Below are 18,853 nucleotides of genomic sequence, written 5' to 3'. Positions count from 1 at the left end.
CTGTGGGCTCCATCGCCGGTCTCCATAGGGTCCCCTGTGCGAGCAGAGCTGTGCTGCCGGGGGTGGTGAGGGTAGTCTGGAGCCAGGTGGCGCATTAAGCATTAGTTGTTTGCATGATGCCGGTGCTTTAATTCCCTGACAGCCCCAAATACGGGGATCTGACCAGCGCTGTCAGCATTAACCCTTCCAGGGCTGCAGATCGGCCTGGCACCCGCTCCCAGGAGCTGGGCCCAGCCAAGCTGGCACACCGTGGACATAGCAAGGGATGAGTCCTGGGTACCCTGCTCCCCCATAATGCCCTCACAGGCCCTATGTGGGGATAGAAACCATGTGCCTGCTCACTGATGACCCCCCAACTGCTAGCCCCCACTCCCCTCCCACAGCTGGGGAAAGAACCCAGGAGTCCGGGCTCCCAGCCCCTCTGCTTGTCAGGCTCCTGGAGAGAGATTCCCTTGGTGAACCCACAGCGGGGGGAATGCCTGGACACCACAGGGTGATCTAGACCCACCACACACGCACACTGTGTAAGGGCCCTTTCCCCTCCCCCCAGCAGATGCCCCTTCTTCCCCCCACTCCCAGCTCTGAGCCAACCCAGGCTGCTGGCCTCCTGTTCCCTTAAGCAGCTTAGCTAATCTAGTCACTCCTGGAAGCTGCTGATATGGTGTGGGGGGGGGAGAGCTGTGCTTAGAAAAGGACGGGGTCTGCCTAGAGGGGGAGTCTCCCCCTTCCTAGTGTCCCTGGGTCTGAGCCCCCCTCCAAAAAATCCCTGGTCTGTGAAAATGAGGAACCCCTCGTGAAAAATCATTGGTCTTGTGAAAATCTCAGGCCTCTTGTGAGAGGCAGGGAGTGCGTGTGAAAAACCATCGTGACAATCTCTGGCCTCTTGTGAGATTCAGGGACCACTCATGAAAACCACCGGCCTCTTGTGAAAATCTCCAGGCTCTTGTGACAATCAGTGACCATTTGTGAAAATCATGGGCCTCTTGTGAAAATCTCAGGTCTTTTATGAGAATCACATGTCTCTGGTGAGAATCAGGAACCACTTGTGAAAACCACAGGCCCCTTGGGAAAATATCCAGGCTCTTGTAAGAACCAGTCCTTGTGAGAACACGGCTGGTGAGAACCCACTGCCCATGGGAAGAGCGGTGTGGTCCCTGTCCGTCCATGCCCCCTACAGCGGGGGCAGGGTGGGTGAGTTAGAGATGTGCCCAGGCTGGGAGAGGGGCAGCGGGCAGACCAGTTCACATGGCATGGTCCCTATAGTCTGGGGGTGGGCAGCAGTTGGGGGCACGGGGTGGGGAGGGGCAGTGCCTGTGGAGTAGGTAGGGAGAGGAGATCACTCTGCCAGGGGTCCCCCTGCTGTGGAGGTTCACCAAGGGAGTGGCTCTCCAGGGGGCAAGTGCCCCCGGAGGGAGGGGAGCGGGGCCACGGTTAATGAGCTGCAGAAAGGGGGCGCAAGGAGAGGGGCCTGGGGACGGGTCACACGGGGGATGGGGAGGGGGCAGATGGTAGGAGGGGGGAGAGGGACGCAGCTGCCCAGCTCCCGGCTAAGCCGGCTCCACGTGGCTCCCCGGGGAGGGGAGTAGAGGGGAGAGTGGCCGGACGCTGGGAGCGCAAGGCGCACCGAGACCGAGGCGCAGGGCGCACCGAAGCCATGTTCACCAGCTCCTCGCGGGGGGCCCCGGGCCCGGCGGGGCGCGGCGCGGCGGGGGCCAAGCTGAGCGTGGACGAGCTGTACGGGCTGCCGACCGCGAAGAAGGGCAAAGGCGGGCGGGGCGAGGGCGGGCGGCGGCGCAGCCAGGGGAGCGCGGCGGGCCGGGACCCGGCTCTCACCCCGGGCCAGCTGCTGGAAGCGGCGCGGCGGCTGCTGGAGCGCAGGCGGCTGGAGAGCTACCTGCTGGAGGCGGGGCTGCCGGCCGAGGAGCTGCAGAGCAACCGCCCCGCCATGGGCTACAGGTAGGGGGCGCTGCCGGGGTGGGGACAGCGGAGAGGGGCAGGGTGAGGGGGTCCTGGTAGGGGAGCCCCAGAGCAGGCTGCGGGCGCGGGGTACCTGAGGGAGGTGTCAGTACAGGGGGCACGGGGGAAGGTACCAGCGCAGGGTACAGGGGGCACCAGGGGAAGTACCAGCAACGGGTACAGGGGGGAGGTGCCAGCGTGGGGCACGGGGGCACCAGGGGAAGGTGCCAGTGCAGGGTACAGGGGGCACCGGGAAAGGTACCAGTGCAGGGTACAGGGGGCACCGGGAAAGGTGCCAGTGCAGGGCACAGGGGGCACCAGGGGAAGGTGCCAGGACAGGGCACAGGGGGCACTGGGAGAAGGTGCCAGTGCAGGGTACAAGGGGCACCAGGGGAAGTACCAGCAAGGGGTACAGGGGGGAGGTGCCAGTGCAGGGTACAGGGGGCACCAGGGGAAGGTGCCAGGACAGGGCACAGGGGGCACCGGGAGAAGGTACCAGTGCAGGGTACAAGGGGCACCAGGGGAAGTACCAGCAAGGGGTACAGGGAGGAGGTGCCAGCGTGGGGCACAGGGGCACCAGGGGAAGGTGCCAGTGCAGGGTACAGGGGGCACCGGGGAAGGTGCCAGTGCAGGGTACAAGGGGCACCAGGGGAAGTACCAGCAAGGGGTACAGGGAGGAGGTGCCAGCGTAGGGCACAGGGGCACCAGGGGAAGGTGCCAGTGCAGGGTACAGGGGGCACCGGGGAAGGTGCCAGTGCAGGGTACAAGGGGCACCAGGGGAAGTACCAGCAAGGGGTACAGGGAGGAGGTGCCAGTGCAGGGTACAGGGGGCACCGGGGAAGGTGCCAGTGCAGGGCACAGGGAGCACCAGGGGAAGGTGCCAGTGCAGGGCACAGGGGGTGCCAGGTCAGGGGACACTGGGGGGAGGTGCTAGCGCAGGGTAGGGGGGACCCTGCAGCTCCCCCACCCTTCTCCCTCCACACTGGGGGCTCTGTGCACCCCATACCTGGACCCCCATTTTTCAGGCTACAAGGTCCCGGTAGCACCCCCTGGGGGCAGCTGTGATCCATGTCCTCGTCGGGGCCCCCCCAAAAGCCATGCTGGGTGGCCCTATTTAAATGAGGCTTCCCTATGCAAAGGAGCTGGGGTGATTTGCCTAAGATGGTACCACCAGGGAAGGAGCAAAATCTCCACAGCCCTCCGGCTTGTGCTCCCCACACGCAAGGGGACAGCTCCCTTGATATGGCAACCAGATTCTGGGGGTTGGGAAGCAGAAACCGGCACGTTCGCAGGGGCCACCAGTGAATCAATGAGGGACCTCCAGCTCTTTCTTCTGCATACGCCCCAACGAGGGCGAAGTCCAGGCGTTAAGGATGTCCATTTCACCTTAACTCTGACCCCCTCCTATGCATTTGGCTACAGCCCCTCGTTGGCTGGGATTGAGGCTCTAGAACCCTGGCACAGACCCCTTTCCCATGAGCTTGGAAGGGGGTTGGTCACAATAGAAGGTTGTTATCCCATGTGCAGACCCCAGCCTTGCAGCAGATGCCTGGAAGCAGGGTATCTGTTTGTGAGATGGCCCTGGAATGTCTGGAAACTGGACAGGATTCTTAGCCTCTGCTCTGGGAGGTGAGTGGGGTTGAGTGCAGTAGAGTGGGGGATGCTAGGAGCCAGGACTCCTGGGTTCTCTCCCCGGCTCTGGGAGGGGCGTGGGGTCTGGTGCTTAGAGGAAGGGGGGCTGGGAGCCAGGACTCCTGGGTTCCATCACCAGCTCTTGGAGGGGAGTGGGGCTTAGTGGGTGTACAGAACAGGGGCTAGGAGTCAGGGGGAGCACCCTTGCTGGTCAGTGCTGTGTGAGACCCCATGTGCCCCCAACATACATACATACACACACACACACCTCATGCTAATCCCTCGCAATCTGTCCCTGGACTGAGCCGAGATGAATGTGGCCCCACCAGCTGGTGTCCTCTGCTTCCTGCCACGGAGCCTAATCAGGGGAGACAGATGTGGGCACCGCCCCCCCCTCCCCCCCAGCTGGCAGGGCCATTCCCCCACCTCCCAGCTGGGCCCATAATCCTCCAGAGGTAGCTGTGACCACCCACCAAAACAGCTCCGATTGGGCTGGGACCCAGGACTCCTGGGTTCTGTCCCCGGCTCTGGGAGGGGAGTGGGGGCTGGTGGGTTAGAGCAGGGGGGGCTGGGACCCAGGACTCCTGGGTTCTGTCCCTGGCTTTGTGAAGGGAGTGGGGGCTGGTGGGTTGGAACAGGGGGGGCTGGGAGCCAGGACTCCTGGGTTCTCTCCCCGGCTCTGGGAGGGGAGTGGGGGCTGGTGGGTTAGAGCAGGGAAGGCTGGGAGCCAGGACTCCTGGGTTCTGTCCCCGGCTCTGGGAGGGGAGTGGGGGCTGGTGGGTTAGAGCAGGGAAGGCTGGGAGCCAGGACTCCTGGGTTCTGTCCCCGGCTCTGGGAGGGGAGTGGGGGCTGGTGGGTTAGAGCAGGGGGGGCTGGGAGCCAGGACTCCTGGGTTCTCTCCCCGGCTCTGGGAGGGGAGTGGAGGCTAGTGGTTAGAAGGGGGGGCGGGGAGACACACACCCCTCCTTTCCCTGTTCTCTGCCTCCCTACCCTTGGCTGCGGACATTGCTACCAAGCCTGCAGACCTCGGGCCAGGACAGCACCATCCCCCATCTCGGTTTGAACCCTGCATTTCCAGAGCCACTGAGGCCAGGGCAGACACTGGCTACCCCGGGGCAGTCTCCATGCAGCTTGTGGGGCAAACACAGAGCAAACCGGGAAATGGGCTGGGAAAGGCCGGAGCGGGCAGGATCACTCCGGAAGCTGGGCGCCCGCCCACGGCCCAGTGTGAGTGCAGACATCGGGGAACACGGAACGCAGGCCGGACCGCTGGGCTGGGGGGCTCGGAAAGGGATTTGGCGGGGAATCAGCCGATACAAGGTACAAGTTTTGACCGGTGAGAGGAATTAACCACTGGCCCCGGGGCACGCTCAGGGTCTCTGTCGCTGGTAATTTTTCAGCCAGGATTGGCTGGTTTTCTGCCAGATCTGATCTAGGGGTTATTTTGGGGCTGGTCTCCGGCCTGGCTGGACAGGAGCCCGGCACGCTGGTCCCCCTGGGCAGGAAATCGAGGTGTGTATTCATCTGGGCTTGGATGAGTTCCCTGCATTTGACCCCCAAAGGTGCCGTCGGCTTCGCAGGGGAAGGGGATTCTGGGAAGCGTGCAGCCGGACACCCGCACCCCACAGATACACACAGGTTTATTGTATATGCCCCGCACATGCCCCATACCGGCGGGGCGTCTCTTCCCCCTACCTTCCCCCTACCTTCCCCAGCCAACGTGGGAGATTCCCAGGGTTCCACAAAGCATGCAAGCGGCCCAGTGTCCCACAGCCCAGAGCATCCCAGGAGAAGTGGCTGACCTGGGCAGCTCTGGGTCTCTGATCCCTACCACTGGGAGTCAGGGCTGGGGGCCCCTGCGACAGCATGACCCAGAGCCCCTGGCTAGCCCAGCCCTGGGCCCCCCAGCTCTGCCAGTGCCCCTCACACCCAACCCACAGCCCCTGCTAGCCCAGCCTGCCCCCCCCAGCTCTGACGATGCCCCTCACTCCCAACCCGCAGCCCCCTGCTAGCCCAGCCCGGCCCTGCCCACCCCCCCCAGCTCTGCCAGTGCCCCTCACTCCCGACCCGCATCCCCATACTCCCTGTGAGGCGCAGGGGGGCACAGACATGTACCTGGGCTGCATCAGACAGAAGTGGGGGGCGCTGGGGCCCAGGTTTCCTCCTGCCTTCCCCCCACCTCCCGCCAGCCAACAGGATCACACACACACCTGCAGCCCCAGAACCCACAGAGACCTTACAATAACAAACCCAAACACACAGCCCCAGCACCCCCAGAGACCCTACAATAACACACCCGCAGCCCCAGTGCCCCCAGAGACTCTACATAAACACACCCGCACATGCAGCCCCAGTGCTCCCAGAGACCCTACAATAACACACCCACACACACCATCCCAATGCCCCCAGAGAACATACCATAACACACCCACACATGCAGCCCCAGTGCCCCCAGAGACTCTACATAAACACACCTGAATATGCAGCCTCAGAGACCCTAGAATAACACACCAACAGCCCCAGTGCCCCCAGAGACCTGACAACAACACAACCGCACACACCATCCCAGTGACCACAGAGAACATACCATAACACACCCGCACACGCAGCGCCAGCTCCCAGGAGACCCTACAATAATGCACCTGGACACGCAGCTCCAGAGACCCTAGAATAACACACCAGCAGCCCCAGTGCCCCCAGAGACCTGACAACAACACAACCGCACACACCATCCCAGTGGCCACAGAGAACATACCATAACACATCCGCACACGCAGCGCCAGCTCCCAAGAGACCCTACAATAAAGCACCTGGACATGCAGCCCCAGAGACCTTCAATAACACACCTGCATGTACAGCCCCAGAGACCCTACAATAACAAACCCGCACACACAGCCCCAGTGCTCCTGGAGACGCTACAACAACACACCCGCACACGCAGCCTCAGTGCCCCCAGAGACACATCAACAACACACCCGCACACGCAGCCCCAGAGACCCTACAATAACACACCCGCACACTCAGCGCCCGCAGAGACCGTACAATAACACACCCACACATGCAGCCCCAGTGCCCCCAGAGACCCTACAATAAAACACCTGCACACACAGCCCCATCGCCCCAGAGACCCTATAACAACACACCCACACACAAAGACCCAGCGCCCCCGGAGACAGGACAATAAGAAACACACACACATGCCTCAGGACGCTGGAGACCCTATGACAGACCCGCACATGCAGCCCCAGTGCCCCCAGAAACCCAAAAATAACACACACGCAAACCCATCGCCCCCAGAGACCCCACAATAACACACCCGCAGCCCCAGAGTCCCTACAATAACACACCCGCACACACAGCTCCAGCACCCACAGAGACCCCACAATAACACACCCGCACATACAGCCCCAGTGCCCCAGAGACCCTACAATAACACCCCTGAACACAGCCCCATAATCACCAGAGACCCTACAATAACACACACACACACAGCCCCATCGTCCCCAGATACCCTACAATAACACACCCGCACACACAGCTCCAGTGCTCCCAGAGACCCTAGAATAAAACTCACACACAGCTCCAGCGCCCCCAGAGACCCTACAAAAACAAACCCACAGATGAGGCCCAGCGCCCCCAGAGGGGTTCTCAAACTGGGGGTCAGGACCCCTCAGGGGGTCGTGAGGTTATTACACGGGGGGTCATGAGCTGTCAGCGTCCACCCCAAAGCCCGCTTTGCCTCCAGCATTTCTAAGGTTGTTAATTATATTTAAATGTGTTTTTTAATTTATAAGGGGGGTCGCACTTAGAGGCTTGCTATGTGAAAGGCGGCACCAGTACCAATAACTCTCCCTCACATGCAACACCGGCACCCCCAGAGACCCTACAATAACACACTCACACACGCAGCCCCATCGCCTCCAGAGACCGGACAATAAGAAACCCACACACGTCGCCCCAGTGACCCCAGAGACCCTACAATAACACACCTAGATATGCAACCCCAACCCCCCAGAGACCCTACCATAACACACCTGCAAACCAAGCCCCAACGCCCCCAGAGACCGGACAATGACACACCCGGACACACAAGTCCAGCTGCCAAGAGACCCTACAATAACACACACACAGCCCTAGTGCTCCCAGATACCCTATAATAATACCAGGGCCGACTCCAGGCACCAGCCGAGAAAGCTGGTGCTTGGGGCGGCAGCTTGTAGGAGGCGGCATTCCGCCCAATCCTAGGGTGGCACGGCCGCCCTGTAGGGGGCAGCGGCGCGGAGGACGGGAGCGCCCTGCAGCAAGCCCGGCAGGGCAGCCGCATCCTTCTCTCCCCGCCGACCGGAGCGGAGCCCTCCTGGCAGGCGGGGCGGGGCGGGGCGGTGCCGCGTGGCAGCGCCCTGGCCACCCCCCTTCTCTCTCTCTCCCGCCCGCTCCCTCTGTCCCCCCTCCCCGCTACCAGGACGGCGGAGGCTAAGGGGGGATGGGGGGCTGGCACAGCCCTGGCATAGGGAGTGGGGGGTCAGCAGATGCTTCAGTGAGGCCAGACCCTCATTGGGGCCTCGACCCAGCTCCCACCAGGCTCCCTGCCCCACTGACCCTGAGAGACCCTACAATAACGCACCAGAGCAGGCTGCCTGCCTCCGCTCTCTCCCCAGCTCTGGGAGGGGAGTGGGGGCTGGTGGTTAGAGCGGGGGAGGGGGGGCTGGGAGCCAGGACTCCTAGGTTCTCTCGGCTCTTAGAGGGGAGTGGAGGCTAGTGGTTAGAGCAGGGAGGGCTGGGAGCCAGGACTCCTGGGTTCTCTCCCAGACTCTGGGAGGGGAGTGGGGGCTAGTGGCTAGAGCAGGGAGCCAGGACTCCTGGGTTCTCTCCCTGGCTCTGGGAGGGGAGTGGGGACTAGTGGTCAGAGCAGGGGAGGCTGGGAGCCAGGACTCCTGGGTTCTCTCCCCAGCTCTGAGAGGGGATTGGGGGCTGGGGGGGCGGGGTAGAGCCTTTCCCCATTGATGGGGAAATGGCGCCACCATGTGGCTGCAAAAGGCGCTGCAGCTGATGCGCTGCGGGGAGGAAGGCAGCCCGGGCTTTCGGGGTGTCCCTCCCCCCCCCCCCCCCCCCCCAGCAACGTGCTGTTCTGTGCGGGAGATATGCAGGCTGTGCAAGGCCCTGGGTTCGAACCCCAGCCCTGGTATCCAGCAGGGCCCCCCTGCAACAGCCCCCCCTCCTCTAACCCACTAGCCCCCACTCCCCTCCCAGAGCCAGGGAGAGAACCCAGGAGTCCTGGCTCCCAGCCCCCACCCAACTCGACCTCACCTCGTACAACCATCCCCTCCCCTCCCCTCTCCCAATATCGGGGGGGGGGTCTGATGTGGGGGGGCTGCTCAGTGTCGGTACCTCCCAGTTGCGCTGCCGCCCACGCCCAGCAGGGGGCGGCCTGAGCTCGCTTCTCCCGGCCCCTTGCATTTGAGGGGGGGGATGCTGGGCTTCTCCGTCCCACCGTTTCCAGCTCTTCCGCCCCCCCCACTTCCGGTGCCCATTCATCACCCCCCGTAATTCTTATACTTTACCTCAGAAACTCCAGGGTGGACCCAGGCGTCCGGTCGCAGGCTGGGAGGGGACCAGTCCACCCCTCCCCCATACATACTGGAGCGGGACTGGGGGGGGGTGAACTGTCCTACATAGCATCAGCAGCTCCCCCAGCAGAGCCTCACATTCCTAGCTGGGGGGGTGCACCCTGGGGGTGGGGCCCTTTAAGAGTCACTGCGGCTGTGAGCGCAGCGCCCCTCCCCCTCCAGCTTTGGGGGGCTGTGATCAGACTGCGGGAATCAGATGCCCGGGGCTGGGGTGGGGAGAGGGGGTGTCAGAGTTCATCACCTTAGGAGACAACCCAGGCGTCCTGGCTCCCAGCCCCCTCACCTCTAACCCCCCAGCCCCCACACCCCTCCCGGAGCCGGGGAGAGAACCCAGGCGTCCTGGCTCCCAGCCCCCTCACCTCTAACCCCCCAGCCCCCACTCCCCTCCCGGAGCCGGGGAGAGAACCCAGGAGTCCTGGCTCCCAGCCCCCTCACCTCTAACCCCCCAGCCCCCACACCCCTCCCGGAGCCGGGGAGAGAACCCAGGAGTCCGGGCTCCCAGCCCCCGTGCTGTAACCCACGAGCCCCCACTCCCCTCCCAGTGCTGTGGAGAGAACCCAGGAGTCCGGGCTCCCAGCCCCGCCTGCTCTAACCCACCAGTCCCCACCCAGAGCCGTCAATCCATCTGCTTCCCTCCCACCATCTCTTGCCCTGAGCAAATGGGCGGAGCCTGTTATGCTAATGAGGCCGAGGCTGCTGTGCACTGTGCAGCGAACCCTCCGGGACTGGGGGGAACCTCTCTGCCCCCTCCCCACAACTTCCCCCGCCCAACCCCATTTGCCCCCTCTCCCGCACGGCCTCGGCCTCTCCCCCACTCCCACACCAGATTCCCGGCAGCCCCTTTCGGGGACAGGAGGGGGGGGCTGCAGTCACCCTAAGGTTACGAGCCAGGATCCCCGGGGGTCCCAGCCCCCCATTGCTCTTGAGCCATGCAGGTCTCTATCGCCTGCACCGAGCAGAATCTGCGGAGCCGCAGCACAGAGGAGCGGCTGTGTGCGGGAGGGCGCGGGGTGCCGGCCCAGGGGGGCCCTGGGAATGGGGGGCACCAGCCCCCTAAGGGGGCCCGGGGGCTGGTGGCCGTGGCGGGGCTGCGAGCACCCGGCCAGAACCTGCCCCACATCGCGTTCCTGCTTCGGGAGTCCACTGGGCTGGCCACCGGAATGAAATACAGGTAGGGGGGCTGGGGCTGGGCCGGAGGGGGGGTTGGGTTAGAGGGGGAATGGGGGCTGGGGATAGAAAGGGGGAGTTGGGGACACCCATGGGGCGTAGGGGACATTGAGACGGATAAGAAGTGCTCCTGCCTCAGTGGTTAGAGCAGGGGGCCTGGGAGCCAGGACTCCTGGGTTCTCTCCCCAGCGCTGGGAGGGGAGTGTGGGGCTAGTGGATTGGGAAGGGGCAGGGACTGGAGACAATTGGCCACACTTCATTCAACTTCCAATCACAGATACTCCAAGTCCTACCAGTTTATTATTGTAGGGGAGCTGGGGCTGTGTGTGCGGGTGAGTTTTTGTAGGGTCTCTGGGGGTACAGAGAACTGTGATGGGGTAACTGGGCTCTGTACCCCCTTCCGATCCCCACCCCGGCAGGGGCCAATTAATTCTGTCCCATTTTACCCTTTAAATGGCTTTAAAATAATGCCCCCCCCCCCCCCCAGCTCTGGGTGCTAGTCCCCTTTCATAAGGTAGGGGTAGTCCTGTGGCTGCAGGACTCCTGGGTTCTTTCCCCAGCTCTGGGAGGGGAGTGGGGGCTGATGAGTTAGAACAGGGGGGCTGGGAGCCAGGACTCCTGGGTTTGTTGCTCCCCAGACTAGCTGTGTGACCTCTGGCATGGCATGTGGTCAGTGCCTCGGCTTCCCCTCTCTGCTCCGGCCGGAGATGCCCAGCTCCTGTGCCAGCCGAAGCAGCCGCAGTGAGCGAGAAGTTACTATAAATAGCTCCGAGATCCGCACCACTGGGAATAAACCAGAGCCGTGGGGGAGATTGGACACCAGAGAATGTGTATCTGCCTCGTATATGGGACACTTTGCCGAAATGCAGCCACCTCTGAAGCAGGGCGGCCGGTTATCCAGCGACCCCTCGCCCGGTGCTGAGATGCAGCGACCTCTGGGGCGGGGCAGCTGGTTACCCTGGGACCCCTCACCCGGCGCTGAGATGCGGCCACCTCTGGGGCGGGGTGGCTGGTTACACGGGGATCCCTCGTCCAGCGCTGAGATGCAGCCATCTCTGGGGTGGGGCGGCTGGTTACACAGGGATCCCTTGCCCAGCGCTAAGATGCAGCCACCTCTGGGGCGGGGTGGCTGGTTACGCAGGGACCCTTGGCCCAGTGCTAAGCCCGGTGGGGCTCAAGGTAATCGAAGAGCATTAGTAGAGCTGGGGTGGAGGGTGCCCAGGCCTGGGCCAGCAGGGGGCTGTGGGTCGGGAGTGAGGGGCACCGGGACTCTCTGTCTTTGGGGGGGGGCGCGTCTGTAAACCTCCCCAATTCTGCTCTTTCTCCTGCAGAAATCTGGGTAAATCCGGGCTCCGTGTCTCCTGCCTCGGGCTTGGTGAGTTCTCGTGTCGGGGGCAGGTGGGTGGCGTGGGGAGCGCAGTCTGGGGGGATCCCGGTGGGGCTTGGGGGTCACTGGAAGGGCACAGACTGGGGAGGGTAGAGGGGGCTGTGCCCCCCCTCCCCAGCCCCTACACTTTCCCCCTCTCCTGGCTCTGGCTCATATCACCGATTCTCTCCCCCGCAGGCACCTGGGTGACGTTTGGCTCCCAGATCTCAGACGAGGTGAGTCCTGGGTTAGCCGGGGGTCCCTGTGAGATCCTGGGGGGCCCAGCGCAGGTGAGGGGGGGCGGAGCCATGGGTCCCTCGCCTGACTCAGCTCTCTGCACCCCCAGACGGCGGAGAATGTGATGACCATCGCCTACGAGAACGGGGTCAACCTCTTCGACACGGCCGAGGTCTATGCTTCTGGCAAGTAGGTGTCCCTCCCCCTGCAAGGGAGAACCCAGGAGTCCTGGCTCCCAGCCCCCCCACACACACACTCTAACCCATCAGCCCCCACTCCCCTCCCAGAGCTGGGGAGAGAATCCAGGAGTCCTGGTTCCAGCCCCCACTCCCCTCCCAGAGCCGGGAGAGAACCCAGGAGTCCTGGCTCCCAGCCCCCCCTGCTCTAACCCCACCAGCCCCCACTCCCCTTCCAGAGCCGGGAGAGAACCCAGGAGTCCTGGCTAGGGAAGACTGTGTACCTGGGGGCGGGGAGGGGGGAGCTCCTTCTATTTCTCTATTTTCTCTTTCATCTGCTTTTTTCCCCCCCTCTTCCCTTCAGGGCAGAAAAAACTCTGGGCAACATCCTGCGAAGCAAAGGCTGGAGGTAACCAGCCCCCTAACCTCCCTTCTGTAGGGGACACTATGGGGCAGGGACCAGGGAGCTGGGCTGGGGGTCTCCCCATTGCCTGTCTAACCTGCCTCCCTTCCTTACCCCAGGCGATCCAGCTACGTTGTCACCACCAAGATCTACTGGGGTGGCCAGTGAGTACTCAGAATGCCATGGGGCTGGGGGGTGGGGAATGGGGCAGGGGCCTGTCCCCTCTAGGGGGCGCTGGCACCCATCCGGCCCCAGGGCGGGGACTGGCTGGCTCAGGGGGGAAGGAATGGGGCAGGGGCCTGTCCCCTCTAGGGGGCGCCAGCTCCCATCCGGATCCATGTTTATCAATGAGATGAGTTTGCCGGGTCTCAGCCCAGTGCGGGGGGGGGGGGGGGGAGGCTGAGCTGGCCATGGGCCCTGAGGCCCCCTGTTCCCCCTGGGGGCAGGTCCCTATGACGTGGCTTAGGGGACCCCCCCCACCCTCAAATCTTAATCTCTCCCCCTCCAGGGCAGAGACAGAGCGGGGCCTCTCCCGGAAGCATATCATTGAGGGTGAGATGTGGATGAGGCGGGCAGCACTGGGGTGGGGTGGAGCTGGGGGTGGGGCAGGGTTTGGGCTGACGGGGGCGGAGCTGAGGGGAGGGGCAGCAGGAGGGGGTGCGGGCAGGATTTGGGGGCCTCAGGGGAGATGGAGCAAGGGATGGGGTGGGGGCTAGCAGGATTCAGGGGGGCTGGGCAGGTGGGGGGGTGCTGTGGGGAGGGGGCAGCAGAAGAGAGGGGTGGGGTAGGAGGGGGGACTGGGTGGGGGGGGGGAAGCATGGGGGGCGTCCATCCCAGGGGGGAGTGAGGGGCACTGGGACTCTGGGGGGAGGAGTCTGTGGGGGGAGGAGTCTGTGGCAGGATTCAGGGGGCCTTGTGGGGTGGAGGGTCCCTGCACCCCCCGACTGACCCCCCCCCGCCATGCACCCACCCCCCCAGGGCTGAGGGGGTCGCTGGAGCGGCTGCAGCTGGACTACGTCGATATCGTCTTCGCCAACCGCATGGACGCCAACAGCCCCATGGAAGGTGGGTCCCGCACCCCCGTTAGCTCCGCCCCCTCCACGCCCCTCCCCCCGTTCCTTCAGCATTGCCCCTCCGGGGCACCCCCAGCCCAGCACAGAGAGCCCTCGCGCGTGTGTGTGTGTGTCCCGGGATATCTCATGGGGGGGTTGTGGGGGGATGGGCCCCCCATATCTTCCCCTCACCTCTGTCTGCTTCCCCCCGCAGAGTATGACCCCAACTTCCGCCTACTGCTACTGGAAGGTACTGGAGAGACCCCCTGTAGACCCCCACCCCATGGAAACCCTCTATAGCCCCATAGACCCCCCCAAACTCCTATAGATCCTCCCAGAACCTATAGAACCCAATAGGCCCAGCGTTGTGGGCTAGAGACCCCTCTGAACTCGCATTGACACCCCCAAACCCGAGACCCCCTGAACCCCTGTAGACCCCCCAAAATCCATAGACCTGGCCCCAAAGGGCAGAGACCCCCCCCAAATGCTCATTGACCCCCCCAACCTCATTGAACCCCATAGACCTGGTCCCGTAGGATAGAAATCCCCGAAACACCATAGTTGCCCCTTAAAATCAATAGAACCTGAATGCCCCACAAACTTCCTTGCCCTACCCCCCCCCCCACACACACACACGGACGGACCTGGCACTGTAGGGCAGAGATTCCCCGAACTCCCTAGAACCCCGTTAACCCCCCTTGTTCTCCAGACCCCATAGACTTCCCACATAGGATGGACCCCCCCAAGTCCCCAGAGACCTCCCCATTGACCCAGTCCCGCCCCAAAGCCCCCTAGAACCCCATAGCCCCTCTGACCCCCATTGACCAAGCAGTGTAGGATAGAGACTCCATGCTGGGTCGCTGTGGTGTTCACGGGACTCTACCCTACAGGTTGGGCTCTATACGTATGTGTCAGTGCAGAGTGGTGTCTGCTCGTACTGTAATGTTTGAGAGGGGGGTGGAACCTGCCTGCGGCCAGACAGACACAGATCCTAACAGGCCCATGGCCGACACGTCCCTTGGAGATGGCTCGGCCCAGGTCCCACCTCTGTCTGCTCTGGCTCTGCAATCTGATTGTGAAAAACCACCCTCAGTAGGTTTCAGAGTCAACACCCTGTTGCGCTAAATAGGGCCATATCACATCTCTCCTGGGGCCAGCTAGGAGTGAATTCATCACCAGAAATAACCCAGTCACTGAGATTAATTGGGCCAGGTCACAGGTCTGTCCACAGAGTGGGCGGGAAATGCTGCCATCAGTAGGTTTCAGAGTCAACGGTCCGTTGCGCTAAATGGTAGCGGCCCCCATATCTGTCAGCGCTATTGAGATGTATTTGCCCATCAGTAGGGGCCAGGATTAACACTCCCATTGGTATCACTGCCAGCAGGTCGTAAGTCTGACAGAGCCATTGTTCCACAGGCCAGGCTAAAATGTGATCTCAGTAGGGTTCAGAGTGAACATTGTTATATAGGGGGTGTTTCTGGCACAGCTGTTCTGCAGGCAGGGCTAACAGTCACTGTCAGCAGAGTTCAGAGTTACTGCTGCGCACACGGATGCAGGTAACGTCTCTGCCGGCGCTAGGAATGGCCGTCAGTAGGGTTCAGAGTGAACACTCACTCTTATCTAGCGGGGCAGGAGGTTGCTCGAGCTCAGCTATCGTCCTGCAGGCAGGGCTAACATTACCCATCAGTCAGGTTCAGAGTTAACACCATGTGAGTGGCCACAGGTCGCGTCTCTGCCAGCACTAGGAACAGCCATCAGTAGGATTCACAGTGAACACGGCACCCAAGTGGGGCTCAGGTCCCGCAGCTTTGAGCGGCTGGGGTTTGAAAGTGGGGCTCCCCCAGTAGGGGGGAAGCGGGGGTCCTCGGCTGACCTGTCTCTCCTCTTCCCCCCCATGCCCAGAGATCGTGCGGGCCATGACTTACGTCATCAACCAGGGCATGGCCATGTACTGGGGCACCTCGCGCTGGAGCGCCATGGAGATCATGGTGAGTGACCCGCCCGCACTGGGAATTTGGGGGGGGCGGGGCGGAGGGCACCCCCGGTTTGGGGGGGAGCAGGGTAGAGGGAGGGGACGGGGCCCCTAGGCAGTGGGAGCCTTTCAGGGGCCCGTGCCAGGGAGGACGATGCCAGGAGGCATGGGGGAATACCGGGGAGGGCGTCCCCTGGCCACACCCATCTCATGCCCCACAGGAGGCGTATTCGGTGGCCCGGCAGTTCAACCTCGTGCCGCCGGTATGCGAACAGGCCGAGTACCACATGTTCCAACGCGACAAGGTGGAGTCGCAGCTCCCCGAGCTCTACCACAAGATCGGTGGGTGCCTGCACCTGGGGGGGAGGGGCGCGGATGGGGCCTGGGGGGGGGAGGGGGTCCATGGGGCAGGGTGTTGAGGGGGAGGAGTGGGGATTTGGGAGTGGAAGGGATCTCTGGAGAGGGGATGAAAGGACGGGGCTCCATGGGGCAGGGTGTGGGAGGAGGAGTGGGGAGCTGGGGATGAAGGGGATCTGTGGGGTAGATGATGGGTGGGGGGATCCATGGGGCAGGGTTGTTGGGGGTGGAGGAGATCTCTGGGGTGGGTGATGGGTGGAGGGGGATCCATGGGGCAGGGTGTTGGGGGGGGAGGAGTGGGGAGCTGGAGGTGGAGGGGAGGAGGTTGGGGGGTCCATGAGGCAGGGCGTTGGAGGGTGCAGATGGGGTAGAAGGGACCTGTGGGGCAGGGGCTATGGGGGAGGGGATGAAGATGGAGGATCTGTGGGGCGAAGGGGGAGGGGCAGGGGGCATCGCTGGGGGGAGCTAATCCCTCTTTTTCCCCCCCCCCAGGTGTGGGTGCCGTTACCTGGTCCCCCCTGGCCTGCGGCCTCATCACCGGCAAGTATGAGGAGCGGGTCCCCGAGAACTGTCGGGCCACCATCAAGGTACGGGGGCCTCCCTCATACCCTGCCGGGACACCCCCACCCCATCCATGCCTCTGCGCCCCCAGTGCCCCTGGTGGCCCTGCACCCCTATCTGGGCTCCCCCTGCCCCTCCACCCCCACCCGCCCCCCCACCCGCCCCCCGGCACCACCTGACGCACTGTACCCCCCCCCCCCCCAGGGCTACCAGTGGCTGAAGGAGAAGCTGCAGAGCGACGACGGGCGGAAGCAACAGGCCAAGATCAAGGAGCTGCAGCCCATCGCCGAGAGTCTGAGCTGCACCGTGGCCCAGCTGGCGATCGGTGAGGGACAGGCCCTGCCCCAGGGTGGCGCTGTGGGGTGCTGTGGGGCAGGGAGCGGGTCGGGGGGCTCAGCAGGTGGCGCTCTCACCTGTAGGCAGGGCTGGCCCCAGGGCGGCGCAAGGGGGCACTGTGGGGCAGGGAGCAGGGTGGGGGCCTCAGCAGGGAGCGCTCTCCCCTGGCAGGCAGGGCTGGTCCCAGGGCAGTGCTAGGGGGTGCTGTGGGGCAGGGAGTGGAGCAGGGGGCTCATCAGGGGGCACTCTCCCCTGGCAGGCAGGGGGGACTGCCCCCCACAGGCCCTTCCCACCTCCCCGTCTCTGCCCCACAGCCTGGTGCCTGCGCTCTGAGGGCGTCAGCTCCGTCCTGCTCGGGGTGTCCAGCGCCGAACAGCTGATCGAGAATCTCGGAGCCATCCAGGTGAGCGCCCCTCCCCCACCGTGCCCCCCCCCCAAGCTCTGAGAGGGAAGTGGGGGCTGGTGTGTCAGAGCAGGGGGGCCTGGGAGCCAGGACTCCTGGGTTCTCTCCCCAGCTTTGGGAGGGGAGGGAAGGGGAGGGGAGTGGGGACTGGGGGTCAGAGCAGGGGGGCTTGGGAGCCAGGACTCCTGGGTTCTCTCCCCGGCTCTGGGAGGGGAGAGAAGGGGAGGGGAGTGGGGGCTGGTGGGTCAGAGGGGGGGGGGGCTGGGAGCCAGGACTCCTGGGTTCTCTCCCAGCAGGGTGAGTGGCGCTGGCACAGGGAATCTCACCCCCCCTTTCCCAGCAGGTGCTGGCCCAGCTGACCCCACCCGTCATTCAGGAAATCGACGCCCTCCTGGGCAACAAGCCCAATACGAAAAAAGAGTCCCGGGCGTAGGGACACATCGGCGCCCGGGACTGTGCATGTCCTTGTCCCACCGGACTGTGTATCCCTCTGCCCGGCTCTCTGCACTGCTGGGGAGAAGGAGCCGCTTCGCGCATGACCCAAGCCCACCCCCGTCCCCCGTACCTTCCCGGTGCTTCGACCTATCCCCACTGCCAGCATGAGCCAGGGGATTGGCACGTGAAAGGCCCCGCCTACCCTGCCAGCTTTCGCGCCGGATCTCGCCGGCCGCTTCGCCTCCCGCCGTATCCATGCTCTCATTTTTAAAGGGATGGGGCACCGCTTCGGCCCGGGATTCATCGATCGATCTAATTAACCCAGCCGACGTGGAGAATGGGGGGCACTTGTGGCTTTCCCTGCGCACCCCCAGTTGGCTCCCGTGTGGCCCTGGGATTCTGCCCCCCCCCTCCCCCCAGCTGGCTGGTGCCCCCTGCTGGGGACTTGGGGAATTCCCTTCGGGGGACTGTTTTTCTCTCACTGCCCCCCCTTTCCCCATGGTGGAAGGATATTGATCAAATCCACCCAGAACATTTTTCTTTCCACTCGAGTTTCTTTCTCCACTTTAAATGAAAAAACAACAAAAGCCATCGATCATCCAGAGCCAGCTCTTCCTATAGCAATAATGCTCCAGCGAGGGGGAGGGCACGGGGGGGCTACATGCCCCCCCCATCCAGGAACACACCCACCCCTCGCTTTCGCACAATCCTGGCTTCCGGTTGGCCTGCCGGTGGCTGGACAGACAGGCCCCGTCCTCTCGGGGTTGGTGGACTCTGTACAGAAATGAGAGCGGCACTTCCCATTCTCCCGGGGGAGCAAGGGGCCCTGCTGCTGGCAAACACCCAGTTGAAAGCCGGGGGGATGGGACCCAGGAGTCCGGGACAAAGTCTCCACTCCCCCTCCCCTGAAACGTCCTTTTCCTTCGCTTCCTGGCCTACGTTCTCATGGAGTTGCAAGCGGCAGTTCAGCAGCTGCCATGACTCGCCCCAGAGGTGACCGCATCTCAGTGCTGGGCGAGGGGGCCCTGTGTAACCAGCCGCCCCGCCCCAGAGGTGGCTGCATCTCAGCACTGAACGGGATCCAATCTCTCGCCAGCTCCAGGCAACAGCTGCTGAGCATGTCACTGTAACGTAGCCCAGGACCGGCTCCAATGGGGCAGACGGCCCCAGCTC

At 63.6% G+C, this 18,853-nt stretch overlaps 2 protein-coding genes across 10 annotated transcripts in view; one reads left to right on the top strand and one right to left on the bottom strand.

Moving 5' to 3' along the window:
- CNTROB (centrobin, centriole duplication and spindle assembly protein) overlaps positions 1-9,307 on the bottom strand; it is a 35,628-nt gene extending 26,321 nt beyond the window's left edge. For 3 of the 4 annotated variants that reach the window (XM_054005316.1, XM_054005317.1, XM_054005318.1), the window contains exon 1: positions 9,150-9,307. In XM_054005316.1, coding sequence (XP_053861291.1) covers positions 9,150-9,224 — 75 coding nt within the window. In that variant the 5' untranslated portion in view covers positions 9,225-9,307. The remainder of the gene's footprint in view (positions 1-9,149) is intronic. The other variant, XM_054005315.1, reaches the window with a different exon arrangement.
- Positions 1,638-17,763, top strand: KCNAB3 (potassium voltage-gated channel subfamily A regulatory beta subunit 3). Of its 6 annotated transcripts, none has more exons than XM_054005326.1 (14): positions 1,638-1,956; positions 11,714-11,757; positions 11,947-11,984; positions 12,095-12,174; positions 12,526-12,570; positions 12,684-12,728; positions 13,073-13,116; positions 13,543-13,629; positions 15,519-15,604; positions 15,810-15,930; positions 16,438-16,532; positions 16,711-16,831; positions 17,157-17,245; positions 17,589-17,763. In XM_054005326.1, exons 1-14 carry the CDS (start codon positions 1,655-1,657, stop codon positions 17,676-17,678), a joined length of 1,287 nt encoding a protein of 428 aa, XP_053861301.1. In that variant the 5' UTR covers positions 1,638-1,654; the 3' UTR covers positions 17,679-17,763. The 6 variants fall into 6 exon arrangements, with proteins under 6 accessions (XP_053861301.1, XP_053861299.1, XP_053861297.1 ...); XM_054005324.1 differs by lacking the exon at positions 1,638-1,956 and adding an exon at positions 4,404-4,924 and having other exon boundaries at positions 17,586-17,763; XM_054005322.1 differs by lacking the exon at positions 1,638-1,956 and adding an exon at positions 9,984-10,386.
- Positions 17,764-18,853: the final 1,090 nt, after the last annotated feature.

The sequence above is a fragment of the Malaclemys terrapin genome, chromosome 15 (assembly GCF_027887155.1).
Source record: "Malaclemys terrapin pileata isolate rMalTer1 chromosome 15, rMalTer1.hap1, whole genome shotgun sequence".
Lineage (NCBI taxonomy): Eukaryota > Metazoa > Chordata > Testudines > Emydidae > Malaclemys > Malaclemys terrapin.
Note: the sequence above shows the minus strand (reverse complement) of the source record. Positions and strands in the feature narration are given on the sequence as shown.